Source organism: Malaclemys terrapin, chromosome 1, assembly GCF_027887155.1.
Source record: "Malaclemys terrapin pileata isolate rMalTer1 chromosome 1, rMalTer1.hap1, whole genome shotgun sequence".
NCBI lineage: Eukaryota > Metazoa > Chordata > Testudines > Emydidae > Malaclemys > Malaclemys terrapin.
The window spans coordinates 286,572,997-286,591,759 of NC_071505.1; the positions used below are offsets into that span (position 1 = coordinate 286,572,997).

An 18,763-nucleotide genomic window follows, 5' to 3' on the forward strand; every position below is an offset into this window, starting at 1 on the left:
TCCCAGTTTAGTGTTATCTGCAAACTTGCTGACAGTGCAGTCCACACCATCCTCCAGATCATTAATAAAGATATTAAACAAAACCGGCCCCAGGACCAACTCTTGGGGCACTCCGCTTGAAACCGGCTGCCAACTAGACATGGAGCCATTGATCACTACCCGTTGAGCCCGACGATCTGGCCAGCTTTCTATCCACCTTACAGTCCATTCATCCAGCCCATACTTCTTTAACTTGGCGGCAAGAATACTGTGGGAGACCGTATCAAAAGCTTTGCTAAAGTCAAGGAATAACACATCCACTGCTTTCCCCTCATCCACAGACCCAGTTATCTCCTCACAGAAGGCAATTAGATTAGTCAGGCACGACTTCCCCTTGGTGAATCCATGCTGACTGTTCCTGATCACTTTCCTCTCCTCTAAGTGTTTCATAATTGATTCCTTGAGGACCTGCTCCATGATTTTTCCAGGGACTGAGGTGAGGCTGACTGGCCTGTAGTTCCCTGGATCCTCCTCCTTCCCTTTTTTAAAGATGGGCACTACATTAACCTTTTTCCAGTCATCCTGTTTGACGGGTTGACTTAAAATAATGATGGCTGTTAGAAAGGCTTGCAGGGCTGGACAGTTAGAATAAGTCCTCGGGAAAGGGACTAGTTGCAGGGGCAGGTCAGGCAGGCAAAAGTAAAAGATAAAGTCAATTTATCACATCTCTCTGCAATTTACCATATTGAGATCAGCTTCACATATGGATGTGTTAAACTCACAAGGATATTAGGGATATATATTATGGGGACAAAACTGTCATCCTACAAATGGATGAAAAATATTTAATTATGCTATTACTATACTGTAATTCTAAAATCACAAAGAAGCCATATCAATATTGGGAGTATGGGAATAAAGCTCACAACACTTGCATGACAGAACATAAGATACAAGGCTTGCTTTGACCCTGTATGCCTCCCACGCTGCAATCAAGTGCACTGACAACAAGCCAGAGGTGTTCACTGCATGAGCAGGTGAAAAAGGTGATTGTAAGAAGTGTGAAGACAATTCTGTATCCATAATACATTCATCCCAATGTGCAAGGACATCTGTTAAAATGCTTTCTCTTAACAAGCACCTTTAGAGATCCTATGACAGCAGCTGAAGAATGATAAACAGAGGATAAATTAACAAGGAGCTATGAAGTGGCACAATGAAAGTGGAGAACATCTATTGTGAGGAACACAGACCATGAATAAAAGTGGTGATAACTATAAGTAGCAAATAAATACTTTGAGGACTAGCTGTTACTCTCTGTTACATGGAGCAAAATCTGCTTGAAGAGTTTCCAAACCTGTGATAGGATTAGGGTAACCAGATGAGAGGAAGAAAATATCGGGACACATTGGGGGTGTGGGGGATCTGCCAGCGGAGAAAAAACAAAACAAAAAACGGAGTGCGAAAATCGGGCCAAATTGCGTCCCGACCAAACATTGGTCAGGACGTGGGACAAACGCCTAAATATCGGGACAGTCCTGATTTTATCGAGACGTCTGGTCACCCTAGATAGGATTTGCTGTGTTTTCCTTCTGCTTTAAGGGAGGCCTCTTAGTGGAATGTGGGAGCCATGGCTCTGTGGGGTGCATAGGAGTAGAGAAGGAAATGAGCAGAAGAGGGTAATGAGTATGCAGCCCTTTCTCTCTAGCATGGTCCTCTCAGTGCAAATCTACCTGGGAGTCACCCACCAAAATCACAGAAAGGGTCAAGAGTTTGGGACAGTACCCCTCCCCCCTCATTTATTTTACATACTCTTTCAGTGCTCACAAACAAAATTTTTCATTCAGGCCCTCATATTCTGCAGGTACTAGTGGTCTTGCTTGCAATTTGATTTGATCACATCACTACTCCCTTCAAATCTTGACCACACCTTTGTCAGTTTCTTGCACAAATGCCTCTGCCTTCTTCTATGCCCCCCTCCCATGACCTCCTTGAACTCATCTGAAAGACCACTACTCTGTCCACATTTAATTCTCTCTTGAAGACCTACATCTACTATCCTGTCTACAATTCTTAGCTGACTGCAATTCTTATTTGACTATATATATATATATCCCTCTTACATATATAAATACAAGTAAATACAGGTATATTATATATAATATACTCCCTGTATTTATTTTTCCAGGCATTCAAGAATGGAAAGTTCTTGCCCAAGCAGCTCACGGTCTCAGGACAGATAGACAGATAGGACTGGCCATAATATATCTCCCTCTTTGTTCTTCTTCCCCTAACCTCTGTCTGCCTATCTATCTGTTCTGAGACTATGAGCTGCTTGGGCAAGAACTTTCCATTCTTGAATGCCTGGAAAAGTGCCCAGCACATCATGAGTGCTACCATAAACTAACTAATCAAAATGGGCTAAAATGTTCAAATGTAGGTTTGTGAGGTTAGTCAACTAAGTGTGTATTCAAGCACCTAATGAGGATTGAGGTGCCTAAATATAGATTTAGGTTTCTACCTTTAGATACAAACATTTGAAGATTTTGGACTTAGATCCTAAATACTGACTTCCTAGCTCTTCTCATGGCAAGGTGGGAAAATATCCTTTGCAGACAATTCTGCTATCAAATATGAGCAAACCTGCAGAGCCAAACATCCAAATGGATTGTTTGTGTTTCTGTGGCATATAGAACTCAGCCTATTTTCATAATGAAATCTTATATAAAGGAGGTTTTATTTGTGATATCTGCTATTTCTCATACACATGTTTTCAGGAACACGGTTTTTAAATTTCTTGGATGACATGCTATAACTTGTCATGCCCAGTTGTGCAAATTTCTTGCAGAGTGATTTAACCCATGGTAATGAAACACCTTGCATCCACCAAGTAGCAGACAGGAAAGAAGAGCTAATTTAAAGAAACTTGCTTATAATCCTGTCCCCTCCGTGAAGGTAGAGAGTATCACTGATGATAGAGATTGGCCTACAGGGCCCCTAATGGCATCCTCCAGACATGGAGAACAGCAAACAACCTCCTATCCATACGGGTACAAGGCAAGAAAGCAGCAAGAGCTGACAGAAAATCTGGGGCAGGACTGGCCATAAGGGTCTGAGGTACTTACATCTACTCAGAACATAAAGATATTAAAAATCAGATACCCAAATACTATGGGTCTGACAGCAAACAAACCAGAATATACACATAAGGCCCAATCCTACAATCCTGATTTGGGCAACAGTACCATTGACAATAATGGGAGCTTTGTTTGAATCTGGACTGCAAATTCCAACTCATCATTCTCTAGAATGCAAGACCCTCTGTTTCATAAACCTTGACTCACCAGTAATTTAGGTGCTATTTGTAAAATATAATTTTAAGTGACAAAAAGTATTTGTTTGTAAAAGGAAAGCACACTCATGAATGGAGCCCTTTAGGTAAGAACTTCAATGTGGAACAAATGTCAAGATAAGGCAAACTTTATACTTAATAACCTTGATTATACTTTTTTATTTTACATAAATAGAAAAACACCATTCACTAAAAAAGTTATTTATTCAGAGGTCATTCTGAAAAAATAAAGGCAAAAACCCTAACCAAAAAACATTTACACATGCACACACAGTATACACAAACACACAGAGGCAGTAAATAGGATGTCTGAGATACACCTGCCTTGCTTAAGGGCAAAATAATAATAAAAAAACCTAAAACAACTCCGCCCAAACATTTAGTGGTTACAGAAAATGCCCAATCCACCTTTTGAGTAAGTTGCTGCCTTTCCCGCCCTCCAATCACAAATCCCTGCACGATCAGCTTATTGCTTTAATAAATGGCTGTGGTTAAACACAGGTGGATTTTTTAAAACGGACTTCAAGCAAAAATAAAAGAAAATCCTATGCAATGCAAAGGCTAACAAAGAATGTTTCATTTCTGATAAAAGCTAAACAGCAATGCATTTCAGCACAACTCCCCCCCCCCATTTAGCTTTATCAAAAATACCCAGCAGGCATTTTTCTCCATTTAGCGTTATCAATAATAAATAATTAAAGCAAACACTGCATGTTAAATTCTGTCATATAAAACTGGGAGTAAATCTACCTTGAGAAAATGAATGGGCTGAATTTTCAGAGGTACTGAGCAACTACAATTCTCTTAGACCCCCTCAGAGTTGTAGTTGCTCTGCATCTCTCAAGAACTGGCTCAATGGGAGTTTTGCATGGGTAAAGAAAGCAGGATTTGGCTTCTATTGTCCAGGGCATCTGCACGCCTAGAAAAAATTATAGATGAGGAACATGGAAAACAACTACAAAAAAGAAGGCAGTTTCTACTAGGTATAAGCTGATGATGATGACAAATGCTGTTATTTGTTAAAAATCATTTACTTTGTTTTCTTTTTCATTCCACTGTTTTACAAGCTATTTTCAAATTCAGAAAAAAAAATGATGTGATGTGCTTTTGTTAGATGACATGGGTATAACAACAAAATGATATACTGATTTCTATAGAGGTTACCTTTTTAATTAATTACTAGAAACCCCCAAACCAGAAGAATATTCATCAAACATGGCAAAACCTGAACAGTTATTTCTTTACTTATGTTACTCTGCATATGATCATCACTTCCACTCTTTTCTTCTTTAATTACAGATTTAATAAATCAAAATTATTTCTAACCACCATAACGTGACATCAAGAGTGACAGTGAGTTGGCATATACATGTCAATTTCTTTCTCTTTCTCTCACACACACACAAAATGGAAGAATAATATTTCAAGCCCAATAAGTTTTGGTCAGATGCAGAAATCTTCACAGACAGACAGTGATTTGAGTGAATATCTTTCTTCTCTGAGCTGCTGGAGAAGCCTCTCCAGCTGATTTTTGTGTCTTGCAGTAAAGCAGATAATGACTAGATAAAGTATTTCATGTACTTTAGCAAAAACTGCCTTTTCAATAAATTTACTCTAGGCAGTAATGAGCTATATTGTGTGGTGGTTAATCTGCTCTAAAAAAAGTAGGAAGAAATTCTTCTGCCCGGCTCTCAGGTATTAAGTCCGTACATCTTTTATGTTGACAGTTCAGCTCCAGGCTATAAAACAGAAGAACCTGTTCTACATCTACTGTTTAAAACAAGCGCAGAAAACCTAAACCCCCATCAATCTGCTGTCTTAGTTTTACGACTTATCTGTGGCAAAAATGAATCATAAGAAAGATTTGTCCTGATTCCACAGACAGATCCATCAACCTGCTGGTGCTTGTGAACCATACAATTCCTACAGAGATTGGTGGTAATGGCAGACTTGCAGTATTAAATGTGTTGAAGTGTTGAACTACGGATATTCACATCTGATAAATTTCAGTGAAAGTCTGCAGTAAGAGCATGCCCAGAAAACGTACACACACACACACAGATAAATTTTCATTTCTTTCATACCTCTACAATCTCTGCATTGCATACCATCTTTTATAAAGCTCTGTCAGGACTAATGCAAATATAATAAGGCAGAGTGATTTAACTTTGAATATTATTCAAATGAAATTTTGGTTCAACTCTTCTGGAATATAAAATGCATACAAATCTGCAGTCTTCTTCTTCATCATGTTACTTGTAAGCCCTTTAAGAAATAATACAGTCTTATCAAGTTCTGAGCCATAGCCTTAAAAAAAAAAAACCCCTAGGAAGATTTATAATCTTACATGTAAAATTCTGATCACAAGAGAAGACAGCTAGCAGATGAAGTATTTGCTCACCTGGCAGAAGCAGATCAACAGACTGAAGTCTACTTGTGATGGTGTGTAGGGTGAGGATAGCAAAGGAAAGCAAAGTCGGGAATGCTTGAAAAATAAAATATTTTTAGTTAACAAGTAGAAAAATAAAATGTTGGGAAAAGGGTCCGTATCAATTCTGAATCCCTCTCCCCAAATGGTCTCTGCTTTTGTATAAAACAACCTTTTTGAATGACCATCTCTAAGAGTAGGGCAGCAGTGTCACAGAAATGCATGAGGCCTCCAGTTAAGGACTAATGGCCAATCCTGGTTAGGTCAGGAAAAACTCCCACTGAAGTCAATGGGTAAATTATTCTATGTGCAAATGATAGTGGGAATGTCATAGTGGTGATGCAAATAGTTTCAGATAATACTGTGTTGGCTCTGTTCGTATCTTTCAGTACTCCATTTTGGCTATACCATGGCTTACTCTATTGACAGCAACTTCAAGGTAGTAATCTAGTAATAGTCAAAGCCAGAAATTAGCTGCTAATGAGAGGAAAAAAATGGGACCCACTCTCTCAAGTAAAAGGTGGTTTATTGCCTTTGCTCTAATGTCTGAGGCGTGTGGGGGACGTCTGAAAGGTGACATTAAAAAAAAAAAAGTTTGAGTATAGTTTAATGGCATTTATCCCACAAAGATTGGGAACAACTGTCCAATCTATTGATTATTTAAATATTTGCAAAGAAAGTAAAAACAATTAATTATATAAGCTAATAGAAAAAAAAAACTTCTCATGCAAAGTAATTGCAGTTTTTTTGACCTGATATCAAATTCATTTAATCTACTTTATGAAATTGCTTGAGGAAACATTCAGCTGTTTTCTGAAAGATTGACTTGGGGATTACTGAAGCTGTATAATTGTTCAAATGATCAGACTTAAAAAGAAACACTTTGTTTTACATTAATCTTACTGAAATGGGCAATGAATTTGAGAAATAGATTGCTGTCTAAAAGTCTTGCCAAAAAAATGTCTAGCTGAGAGCAACTGTAGCTCCTTTTAAATTTTTTTTATTTTAAACAATCTCATTTTCTTACTTTCAATCTTTATTCAACATCTGTTGTTTCCCCCTCCTCTGTAACATAATTATGCAGAATTCCAGCGCAAAACAGGTTGAGTAGTTAATAACAGGCAGCTTAAACATTTTTTCGCACTGTTGCCCTGCAGATGTTTCTTTCGTTTTCTTCTTTTTTTTTTTTGGCTTCATGTTTAATTTGTGTATGTTTCTGTCCTGCTCTTAAAGTGTGCTCTGACAACATATGGAAGCACCTGAAAGTAAGTCTGGGATATGCACAAGTTTATAAGGCTACTATTATGATATTCAGCACATCAAAGAGCAGAGTGAAAGGCATGTTATTTGTTTTGTTGAAGCAAAAGCAATTAATCTATGAGTCATCTTGTTACCACACTCAAATTGATACTCCAGTGAGTTTTCCAGAGCTTTTAAAGAGATTCTTTATGTAGGTCCACCGTCTTTCAGTATTCATAAATGTTCTCTTTTCTCCAAACAGGCTTATTTTTTCCTTCCTAAATTTGACATAAAACCACTATATATCTTAAAAGTAGTCATGCTTCTATGATAAATACTTCTCATTTTGTAATACTTCATTTCAGTAAGTAGCACTTGACATTCAACCTAAAAAAAAGGTGGAAAATGTTACACTGACAAATGTTTGCTCTGTCTAAAAAGGTCCTCTGAAACACACAGCTCCTCCATGCAAACAGAGAGTGCTATAACATGCTCCATTTTCCATGAATTTTCAAAGAGATCATTTATTAGGATGAATAAGGGGTCCTAATTCCAATGCACAAGTGAAAAATATGTTGTGACAAGTAGGAGCTAACTAAGAAAAACAACAAAATGGTCTAATTAATCTTCACTTTATCCATATTAGAATAAAAGGGTAAAAACAATGAAGGAGCGACTGAAGTCATATTCAAAAGAAGATACTAGATAGAAATAGTTAGGACGGATCTCATCTTACATATGATGGATCACAAGTGAATAAAATGCAGCAGATTCTGGGAAAATGTGTGCTAGAGCAATTCGATACTCCTATCTTCAGTTCTTAGTAAATATCTCAACTGACATTATCCAGTGAATTCTGAATTATTGTAAACAAGATGGATCCAAATAATTCTTAATAATTTAAAATAGAATATTTTATCCACAGGGTTATGAATTAATAGTTCATCAAGTTTGTGCTCTCAGGACTGAGAAAGGCTTTTTATGTTGTAATATGGTTTTTTTTATGTATTATCACAGATTGTTATACAGTATGTGTGCACACCTCTGTGTATTCTCTCCATATTTCTTGGCAAGCTGTTATACAAAATGTTGATTTTAATCTTCTTCCGGTTTGCTCTGCAGTGCGCAATTTTTATTCCGACGCTGAGTTCCACTGATAGTTTATGTTACAGTGGGAAGAGATACTGTCCCTTATTAATAGAACAGAATATCATTTGCAGGCCCCTTTCTGTTTTTTCACAAAAGATTGCCTTATAATTTTTATTTTTAGTTTTTTAGTGCTGAAGACAAAAAACTTAATTTCCTAGTATTCCTAGTTAGCATCTGCTCTTTAAAGAAGGTCACAAAATAGTGTGCAGCTCCTAACCTTCAGGCTTTTCAGTAAAAGAGAAATCATGATATTCCAGTAGCAGAGTCAGGTGTAGATGAATAAAAGAATGCTTTTGAACTAAATATGAACAGAAAATATTTCAGAAAGCTTAATATCTTTTCTTTGGGCAAAATTACATTTAGGAGACAGAGTTACAGATTATCAGATTATTCTCCCCACCCCCCTTTTTTTTTGTTCTCCTGAAAGACATCTGTTTTTTTCCCCCAAGCAGAAGGTTAAAAATAATTTTGAAATGAAAAACCTCAGATTTTAAATCTCTTTTTGTGGTAAGGTAAGGAGATGCATTTGATTTTTTTTTAAATGGCACCTAGTTCTAGAATCTGCTCTAATAATGAAAGATGACGTGTGTAGTTTTTGTAAATGTGGCCTGTAAAGTTAGTCATAAATATGTGCATATTTAACATGGACATTTCTTTTGTAATGTAAAATTTTACTTTGGAAAAAAATACTATTTCTGTGCAGAGGTTCTTCTGCATATGCTTGAGACAAATCTCTTTACAGTTTTGCTTTTAATTTTTGTAGTTACAAAAAACCCTTTTGTTCCATACCATCCTCACCTGCTCTCAACAAAGGAATCAAAGCAGAAGAGGCAGTTTAGAAACAGAGAGAAAATGCCACAAAATGTTAAAAGAAACTAAAAGACAACACCCCACATCTGGCACATCCTGCAACTACCTGAGAAGACTGTGAAGGAAGACTAGTTTGTACTAGCTGCCACGTATCAGTGTATTGTTAGTTATTGTGCACTCATGTGTGCATAGAAAATTGGGAATCTTGAACTGATCCAGACAGGTTGTAAGTTGCAGCAAGACTTTTGAACCTAACAGTGTGTAAAAAATGACAACAACATTTTCAATACTAATACAAGAAACTATTTTATATGAGATTGCTACAACTGTGATATTGTTTATAGGAAAGTCTTTCTGCCACGTTATTACAGTTTGTTTGGATGAAAAAGGAATGCATACTGTATTGTAGCACTGTAAATTACACCCTGCTCACTTAGCTTCAAACAACCTTTTCACCACACCATACAAACATCTGAGGTTTCAGTGTTTCCTGGTGGGAATTCTACAGAACTAAACAGATTTTTACAGGGAATTATGTTGTGATTTAATTTAATTTTTCATGACATTTAGCCCATAACCCTTTATGTTGATCTGAAAAAAGATGCAGAATTATATTTTAAATTATTATTATTATCAGAATCGTTATCAAAGAAAAGAAGAATGATATACAATAGCATTACGGACATATTATCTGCTGTACATTCGAGTACTCTGCAGAGCAGATTATGTCATTTCTTAAAAAAAAGTAAAGAAAAGACATAATAAGCCATATATATATAATCATCATTATCTTTGAATATGGCTACAAAAAAAGGGGGAAATAATTTAAAACTTTTCCTTTCAGTGTTAAAATAAAATGGCACACTGACAGTACACGCTGGATTGTGATTAATCACCCTGTCTTCTCAGATTTTATATATGAATTCAGAGGACAGTTATTTCTGAGTTAAAGAAGAAAATCTTACATATAAATTTAATCCAAGGATTTGTTTTTGTTTTTTTTTTTTCTTTCACCAAAAATTACAGACCTTGTAAGTGCTACTCATGTCTACACATTCCGGCCACATGCACTACAGTGCAACATCACTTTCTGAGTTCTACCAAGATATGATAGCTGTGAGATGAAAGTACCACACATTCTTTTGCAGGGAAAGAATTTGCTGGGTTTTTAAAAATGACATCATCAAGTCGATATGCCTGAAATCAGACCTACCAGCATTTGTGTGAATGTATGCACATTGCCAACTTGCCGATCTGTTACGTTCTTGTGAGAAGTTTAAGAAGATCTAAGACAGTGGTTTCCATCCTCTTTTGCTGAAGCCTCTATTTGTTGTGGATTAGCAGATGGCCACTCAACATGCCCCTCACACTATTTCCTCCTGCCACAGATACCACTAACTTTCTTTTCTTTCTCTCCTCTCTCTCCTCCTTTTCTGTCTTCTCTTTTCCTGTTTGCCATTCTCTTCCTTCCACCATTTCCCTTTCTTAGGGCTTGTCTGCACTTACCGGGGTTTCAATGCATGGCGACAGATGCATCAGCAGTCAATTTAGCGGGTCTAGTGAAGACCTGCTAATTGACCACTGATCGCTCTTCCGTCAACTCCTGTACTCCACCTGAACAAGAAGCGCAAGGGGAGTCAATGGGAGAGTGTCTCCATTTGACATCACGTAGTGTGAACCCTGTGGTAAGTAGATCTAAGTACATTGACTTCAGCTACATTATTCATGTAGCTGAAGTTGCATAACTTAGATCGGGGTTGGCAACCTTTCAGAAGTGGTGTGCCGAGTCTTCATTTATTCACTCTAATTTAAGGTTTCACATACCAGTAATACATTTTAACGTTTTTAGAAGGTCTCTTTCTATAAGTCTATAATATATAACTAAACTATTGTTGTATGTAAAGTAAATAAGGTTTTTAAAATGTTTAAGAAGCTTCATTTAAAATTAAATTAAAATGCAGAGCCCCCGGACCGGTGGCCAGGGCCTGGGCAGTGTGAGTGCCACTGAAAATCAGCTCGCGTGCCACCTTTGGCATGCGTGCCATAGGTTGCCTACCCGACTTAGATCGATTGCCCCCCGTAGTGTAGACAAGGCCTCAGTCTTTACAACATTTCTACATGTTTTGTCTGATTCACCTCCTCATTCCTAATCTCCTGCTGTCTGGGAGGTCTGAGCCCTCTTCCAATTCCTTCACTCATACACAGACTATATGCTGCTGGGGAGAGCAGTATCTATTTGTGCAACAGGGGCAAAAAAAAGTTTGACTTGTGGGATGCTGCCTGAGCCTGCAATCTTGTATACACGCTATTGCAATCAGCTATTGCAGCCAACTACATTAAGGGTCACAAGGAACAGGCGCAGAGAAGGAGGATTCTGGCTTTCAGAGAGCCACCTGCTTCTTTTCCAACAGACACAGCAGCATGTTTGCAATGTGTGCATGTGAATTTGCAAACCTATGGCTTTTCCGATCCAATGTGATCACACTTATCTACTCCTTTATCTTGGGTCCACATAACTAGTTTGGTTCCCAAAAGATGGACATTCCCCTCACCGCCAGGTATTAAACACTGTTGTAAAACTGGGGTTCTTGTAGGTTTCAATACTTTGCCTCCTTAAGTGAACAAAAAGAGAGCACCAAGCAAAAGAATGGGGTAACATGTGCATATGATTAAAATTATCAAAAAACGGAGCTTGTTTTGTTTAATAGTAGTGGATCAGATACCATGAGGATGAGTGCAGTATATAGACTAATATATAACAGAGAGATTGAGAGAAAGATCACATTGTGGAGAAGCTGGTATTTTTTTCCGTATCAGCATAGGATAATAAGCCAAGGGAAGCTAAGCTTCCCCTGTTACAGTGGCTGCCAACCCACCGCCAGATGCCTGGGCCATAGAGGCTCCACCTGCACTCTGCCTCTTCCTGTCCCTGCTCCACCCCTTCCCTGAGGCCCCCACCCAACTCTGCCTGGCTGAGTCCCTCCTCTCGTCCACTCCACCCCCCCTTTCTGGAAGTCCCCGCCACTCGGCACATCCTCTCCTCCACCCCCTGCCCCACAAGACCCCTCGTGTCCACTGCATCCCTCCTCTCCTCCACAGTCCCTCTTCCCCCGCAGAGACTTACTGTGGGCAGAGGCCTTGAGGTGGGATGGAGAAGAGGAGGGACGTGGTGAGCGTAAGCAGAGGGGGCCTTGGGGGAAGGTGGTGTGTGGAGAAGAGGAGGGACAGAGGGAATGGCGGTGGAGGGGACCAAGCGGGATAGGGAGCTGGAGATGAGGAGGGATGCGGCGAGCGGTGGCAGTGGGGGGAGGGCAAGGGCGGGTGGGGTTAGGGGAGATAGTGGGGTGGAGTATTGGCGGGGCCATGGGAGGAATGGGTGGGGCCACAGAAGAAAGAGGCAGGACAGGGAGCTAGCCTCCCCCAGGAGAAGCTTCATCTGCGACCCATGCATATCAGACTGTTTTTTTTTTTGAAAAGTACATTTCAAAAAATCAGGAATTTTTTTAGAGTAGGCGCAATTTTGGGCTCATCGACCTTGACAGTACGCTTCCTTTGCTCTAAGCAAATTGTGAACCAGTAAGCCACCAGTGTTCACAGAGGGTTGAGAAGAAAATATGAAATGTGTTTCACTTATGAAAGTATCTTTTTGTTAAATTCACCCACTTCGTCACTGACATATGCTCTTTTCGAGTGGACATTAAGAGTAAATGCAGTCACTCAAATGTGAAAACTCCATATTAAAGTTTTTCTCAGTTATTCCAGTAATTGTAGAATGTGCCCAAGATGATCAGGTAAACTTCTTTAAACACAGTGCCCTAATCTATTAAATATTGCCTGGAAATTGCCATTTAAGTTAAGTCTTTTAAAAGAAAGACTACATAGAATATCAAAGCTATAAACAAAGGCAAAATAGTGTATACAATTCATGCTAAAACCAGAAAATAAGATTAGAGGTATTGTTTCTGATCAGAGACAGACAAAATAACAGAACAAGATTAGCTAAAAGAAAGAGAAACTGGGGACCCAGCATGCGGGGAAAAGTGGGGGAAAGATTAAAAAGACAGACTTTATGTAAAATAGGCAGAAAGTGATCAAAAGGTAAAAAGTCAATGATAAGATCAGAGTAAGAAGTAATGTCATAATTAATGAGTATTAAGAGGCAGTCAGAAAAAGAATGAAATGAGAAAGTACAAAACAGCATGTGATTAGCAGGGATGATCATAAAGAACTAAACAAGAAACATAAGAAGGGTAGTAGTGCAAGAAAAAATATGCAAGAACATTGAGAAAGCTTGAGAGAGACAGAGAGAGAGACAGAGAGAGAGAGAGAGCATTAAAAGTAAAAATGCCAGACCCTGAGGAGAAATGTAATGTAATGATTGGATCAAAAGTGTGTGGTGGAATCACATGAGCGATACTAAAAATGATTAAGAGTAATAATAATGATGAAGAAGATGACTGAGCCTTTAAAAGAAAAATTCTGGAGCCTGAGAACATTTTCATTCTTTTATATGGAAACTAAAGCAGTTCACATAAAAGAGCAATTGGAACCACTTGAAAACGCCACTGACATCAGTGCAATCTGACTAAATGTATACTTCCTAATGCATATTTTAGTGCCTATCAACAGTACATAAGGTATTACACAGAAATGCATGCATAATAATAATACAAGCCTAAACCATTCAGCTGTATCACAAATAATAATTATCTGGGACACTAAAAGATCATGGCAAAAGCTAATCTAATAAGTCTTCCATTATCCTTTAATACTTTAAATCTGTGCCGTGAGCTAAACAGTTGTCAAAATTGAGTTCTGTTTACAACGAGCTGAATAACAGTGAAATAAACAGAGATCACTGCTGAGCTCTAATTACAAAAACAAATTGTTCTCTCTGTAATCGAGCTGAAAAGGTTAGCTCCTTCCCTCCCACCCCCACCCCACCTTACTTTATGCGTGCAGTAGGTATAAAGGCAGATGAAAGAACATAGGTTATCAGTTGTGGAGACAGGAATTGTAAGAGACAGTATATAATAGAAAGACCCACCAGATATCCCCTGTTCGCAGCTGGCTTGCAGGGATGAGGTCACAGAGAACACAGTGGCTATTTTATACCAGATATGGTATTTCAATATAACTCAGTTAATGGCATACTCTTCTCTCTCCAGAGCACGGTGACTGAAGTGATGCTTACCAGCTGTCTTCATCATGGCTAGAGACTACATATGCAAACATGCAGTGCAGCCTTCCACTCAGCTCACGATGGAACACTGTAAACTATACTCTCTAGTCTCCATGATCCATACATCCATGTTCAAAATTATGGCTTCATCTTCTCCATTTAATGCAAATTAGGTGCAGCCTATAGGCTACCTGAAAGTTGACAACATAGTCCTTGAGGAGGTAAACTTTTGGTAATCAGGACTTATACCGTATGCTGTAAGTGTCCAACATTAGGGGGTTCTGTTGGATGGTTGGACAGTTCCCTGTACTCAATATTATCTTATGTTCTGATTTTTTTATTTATGGTTCTTGATGAAAGATCACGTGGCATTTATTGAACAAAATAAAGACAACCAAGTCTAGACCCTGAGTAGAGAACCTTGCCATCCTAACCATCTCAACCTTGCCAACATCCTCTCTTATATCACAACCACAGATTAATTCACATCTGGCACCAATACAAATATTCACAGCTGAAGACAAAATGTTATTGAGTGCATAATAACAGCCATGGCTGCATGCAAACAATCACTACTCTACAGGTATATAATTCATTTCTTGAGAGAAATGTTATTATAATGCAACTAAATTTAACAGTTCCTCAGCAGGTATCACTGGGGTGAGAATAGCTCACCACAGTCAGACTGTAAAAAACTGTTTTACACAAACCAGTCTCTGCTTGTTCACTACCAGAGACAATTCATTTTGTATCATCACGTAAGCTATTCTGCTTATGTGGCATCATACTTACAATCTATATTTCTCAGCTCTGCACCTCAGGGACCAAAACTCTTGAAGTAAAAGTAAAGCAAGTAGTCTGAAAAAAGGGTAGTTCCAATTCATTGCGTGAAGACAACTAGAGTCACCTTAGATTTCCAATACTCTTACACTCTTATCTAAGAAGGCCTCTAAATTACTATTCTAAAACACTGCCAGTCTACGTACACAATTTTTATTTTATGAATAACAGGTACAACATGCATATGCTCATTGTAAAACTAGTGGAAATGTACTACCTCAGTATAAATAGTACACAGTTATTCATTTAAAGAAAACAAATGTCTGCTGATCAGATCAGGGGAAAAGGCCCATTGAAAATCCAGACTAAGTGCTACAATGGCCTAGAGTATTGTTTCTGTGAATAGTGAATAAAACTACCCAACAGGCAATTAAACTTACTTAATTTCCAGTTCTTACAAATCTACATCAGAAATCCTAAAAAATTAAGGCTCATTTAAAACACACCAAGTGGGCAATTAACAGCTTGTTGAGTCTGTCAATCAACTGGAGATGTGGAAGGAATTTAAGCAGATATAAGTACTGCCAGTCCTCATGTTTGATGCCTTTATTTTTCTTCTACTAAATGAGAAAAACTTCAGTCAGTTTACTTCCCTAACAGAACTAAAAGCTTTCTTAGACTGTAGAATTTCTATTAATAATTCTTTGGCAAGGCATCGTTTTTAACACCAGAGATGTGAAAAAGTCTTACGCTTTGGAAACGGAATGGCTACCTTCTTTATCCAGGGTAATTGATAAAACATAAATTTAAACCTCACTACTTACAGCCCTGAAATTTCTAATATATTTATCTAGATACAATGTATCTGCACTTACATGAGGTTTGCAAAGTCTGATTTCTATAAATGTTAGGATCTTAACATTGTGTTCAACAATACTTTAAGTTGCTTTGTTTGTCTACACAACTCTTGAGCTTTTTACTAGGAAAGGAATCACTTCACAGCACCCATTCATGATTTGAAAAGAGAGCTATTATCCCTGGATATTCTTTTCTATAATTTTCCTCTTTAAGATGGAAGGGCATAAAGTCATTATTCTAAACAGAAATAATAGCTGAAAAGAAGACTACACCTATTCTCCTCAGTTTAGTATTATGAAAGTTCACATTTGTTTACACAGTTTCTTGTACAATGGGCAATTCATCTGATTAAGACTCCAACAGAAACATAAAGTAATTAATAAATAATAGCAACACATTTTCCAAGGTCTTACCTGTAAAAAGTACTTCAAAATTTCAAATTTACAATATAATCCTACTTCACTGCATACAGACATATTAGCTCAATATCTAAAGCCTCATATCACATACAGGAACAATTTTGATCCTACTTTAATTCTGGTTTAACTATCAGGAAAATTTGTTTACTGCTTAAACATTAAGGGCCAATTTTTCAGTAGAACAAAACAGAAGCAACTGTTAAAATGTGTCTGCACTCACTGAACACAAACCGAGTAGTTCAGGTAACTGCACAGTTTTGCAGGCACACTCATTATGCCCAGCTTAGAAATTGTAGCCCTAAATTCAAACATTCATAGTGGAAATATGCCACCTCCATACAGGTTGTGGAAAAAAACCTATATTTTCTTCTGCTACAGCAGTGGTGAAATCACAGTTAATAGAACTGTTCAATGCAGTCAGCTGCCTAATCACCCCGGACAGTATAACCCAAACATCTGGCCAAACCACCGATCACTGCAAAATTTGTCAAAAATTAAATTAAAAAAAAAACAACAACATCCGTTTCTGCATTCTCCACTAGCTCCCATTTTACTTCCAATGCCAATGCAAGACCCTGGTCAAAATATTTAAAGCCTTTAATGGATAGAATATATCTGAGAACACTTCTCCATTCATTAGACACTGAGACAGCAGTTGTTTTCTATGCCAATATATATAATAGTATTCCATGTGAAGCTCTAAAGAACAGAGATAAAATTCTCTTAGTTGATGGCTGCCATCTGTGGAAAAATCTACCAGAGACATAAGGAGGGATCAAACCAGAAGTTTTCAGATCACATTGCAATCTTAATAGCACACAATAATCAAAGTCCAAAAATTACAAAAACATAAAACAAATCAGAGTAAGCAAAATCAGCCAAACCTGTGAAAGTTGAAGAGCAGACTCAATAATGTGTATCTGAATTGCTATATTTAGCAACACCATACTATAGACCAGGTATGGACAACCTGTGGCCCGCGGCCCGCCAGGATAAGCACCACCACTTCCCGCCGCCTCCATTGGCCCGGGACGGCAAACCACGGCCAGTGGGAGCTGCAATCGGCTGAACCTGCGGAGGCGGCAGGTAAACAAACTGGCCCGGCCCGCCAGGGTGCTTTCCCTGGCGAGCCGTGTGCCAAAAGTTGCCGATCCTTGCTATAGACAGACAGACAGACCTGCAGCATATGAACTTTCAAAGCTCATAAGTATAAGGAAGGCTAATGCAAGGAAAGCTAATGACACATGGGAAAAGGAGATTGTAAAAGATTTATCTGACTTTAATTTGTTTTTAGAAGGCAACAATGGACTTTTTATTTTTGTTTCTCCTCATATTCCATCACTGTCCATTTTTATATTAATTTGTCCACAATACCCCAAAGTCACTATTTTGGCATTCTAACTCTACACAAGAAGTGGAGAGAGCAACTTTGAGACCAGTATCAGTTCTGCTGCATAGAACATATGGCAGGATATCATCTAAGAATTACATGGTTGGCAGTCACCACAGAGAATAAGTCATGTTAGTTCTCAGCGTGCATCAGTGTGGAACTCATGCTTAGTTAAATAGAGTTTCAGGTATCCTTGTCCACTTTTGAGCCGATCAATCACAGTGTAGTGTACCATGGCTTTGAATTCAAATCTGCATTTTTCTTTTTAGATCTGGAAATCCCTGAATAAAGGATTGATGGAACTGCTTGACTGAATCAACCAATCTAGTAGGGGGACACTGTCAGGTCAAATATGACACAAATTTTATGCTTTGTAAAAACCTATTTTAGCTATAGTTATAGGAATAAAAATATTTAAATTTTTAAGGTTCTAATAGAATATTTTAAAATAAATATAAATTGCAAACCAAACATTACATTAGTGAATTAGAACCTATAAGTGAAACAGATTAGAAACTGGCCACTCCCTCACAAAGCAACTGCCATAAAACAACCACTCTGAGATGCCTTTACTGTGCCTTGAGAGACAAATTTGGTCTGGTGGGACAAATTCTGGAGCTGATACTGGACTTATTCAATGCCAGCTTGGTCGACTGGGCCTGATGAGCCACCTCTATCAGGAGGTGTATTTCAGGCAGCCCAACCAACTCCTGCAGGTCCCAATAGAGCCCAGGCAGTACATGTATCTCATGTTTTCTTTTTAAAGAAAAATGTGAGGAACTGAAAAACTAACTATAAAGAAAAATTTTCTTCAAAAAAAGCATAAGAAGAGAGGGAGAAAGGAAAAGAACCAACAAGGAAAGTATCAAGGACACTGTGCAATCCAAGTTAAGAAATAGATAAGAAATGAGGGGCGATTGGGGCCATTCCCTGTTTTATACCCTCAGAACCATTCAAGGGGGGGGGGGGGGGAGAGGTGGCCCTAATGGACACTGCTTTCCAGAAGGTTGCAGAATTCTGCTCATGGTTCAGGTGCCTTGATTCTACAAATGGGAATATGCAGATACTTCTCAAAGAAAAAACGGTCATTCCCCCCCAGAGCAACTACCACATTCCTACCCCCCTCTGATATGCTGCGTAGTGAGGCATTGTGAAGCAGATCTCAAGATGGATACAT

At 38.3% G+C, this 18,763-nt stretch overlaps 1 protein-coding gene across 6 annotated transcripts in view; it reads right to left on the reverse strand.

Moving 5' to 3' along the window:
* The window catches only part of PCDH17 (protocadherin 17), a 101,624-nt gene that overhangs the window by 25,857 nt on the left and 57,004 nt on the right, over nucleotides 1–18,763 (reverse strand). For 2 of the 6 annotated variants that reach the window (XM_054013682.1, XM_054013673.1), the window contains exon 4: nucleotides 5,733–5,816. The exons of the other annotated variants lie outside the window; for them this stretch is intronic. In XM_054013682.1, the coding sequence (XP_053869657.1) occupies nucleotides 5,733–5,816 (84 nt within the window). The remainder of the gene's footprint in view (nucleotides 1–5,732; nucleotides 5,817–18,763) is intronic. 6 annotated transcript variants of the gene reach the window in all.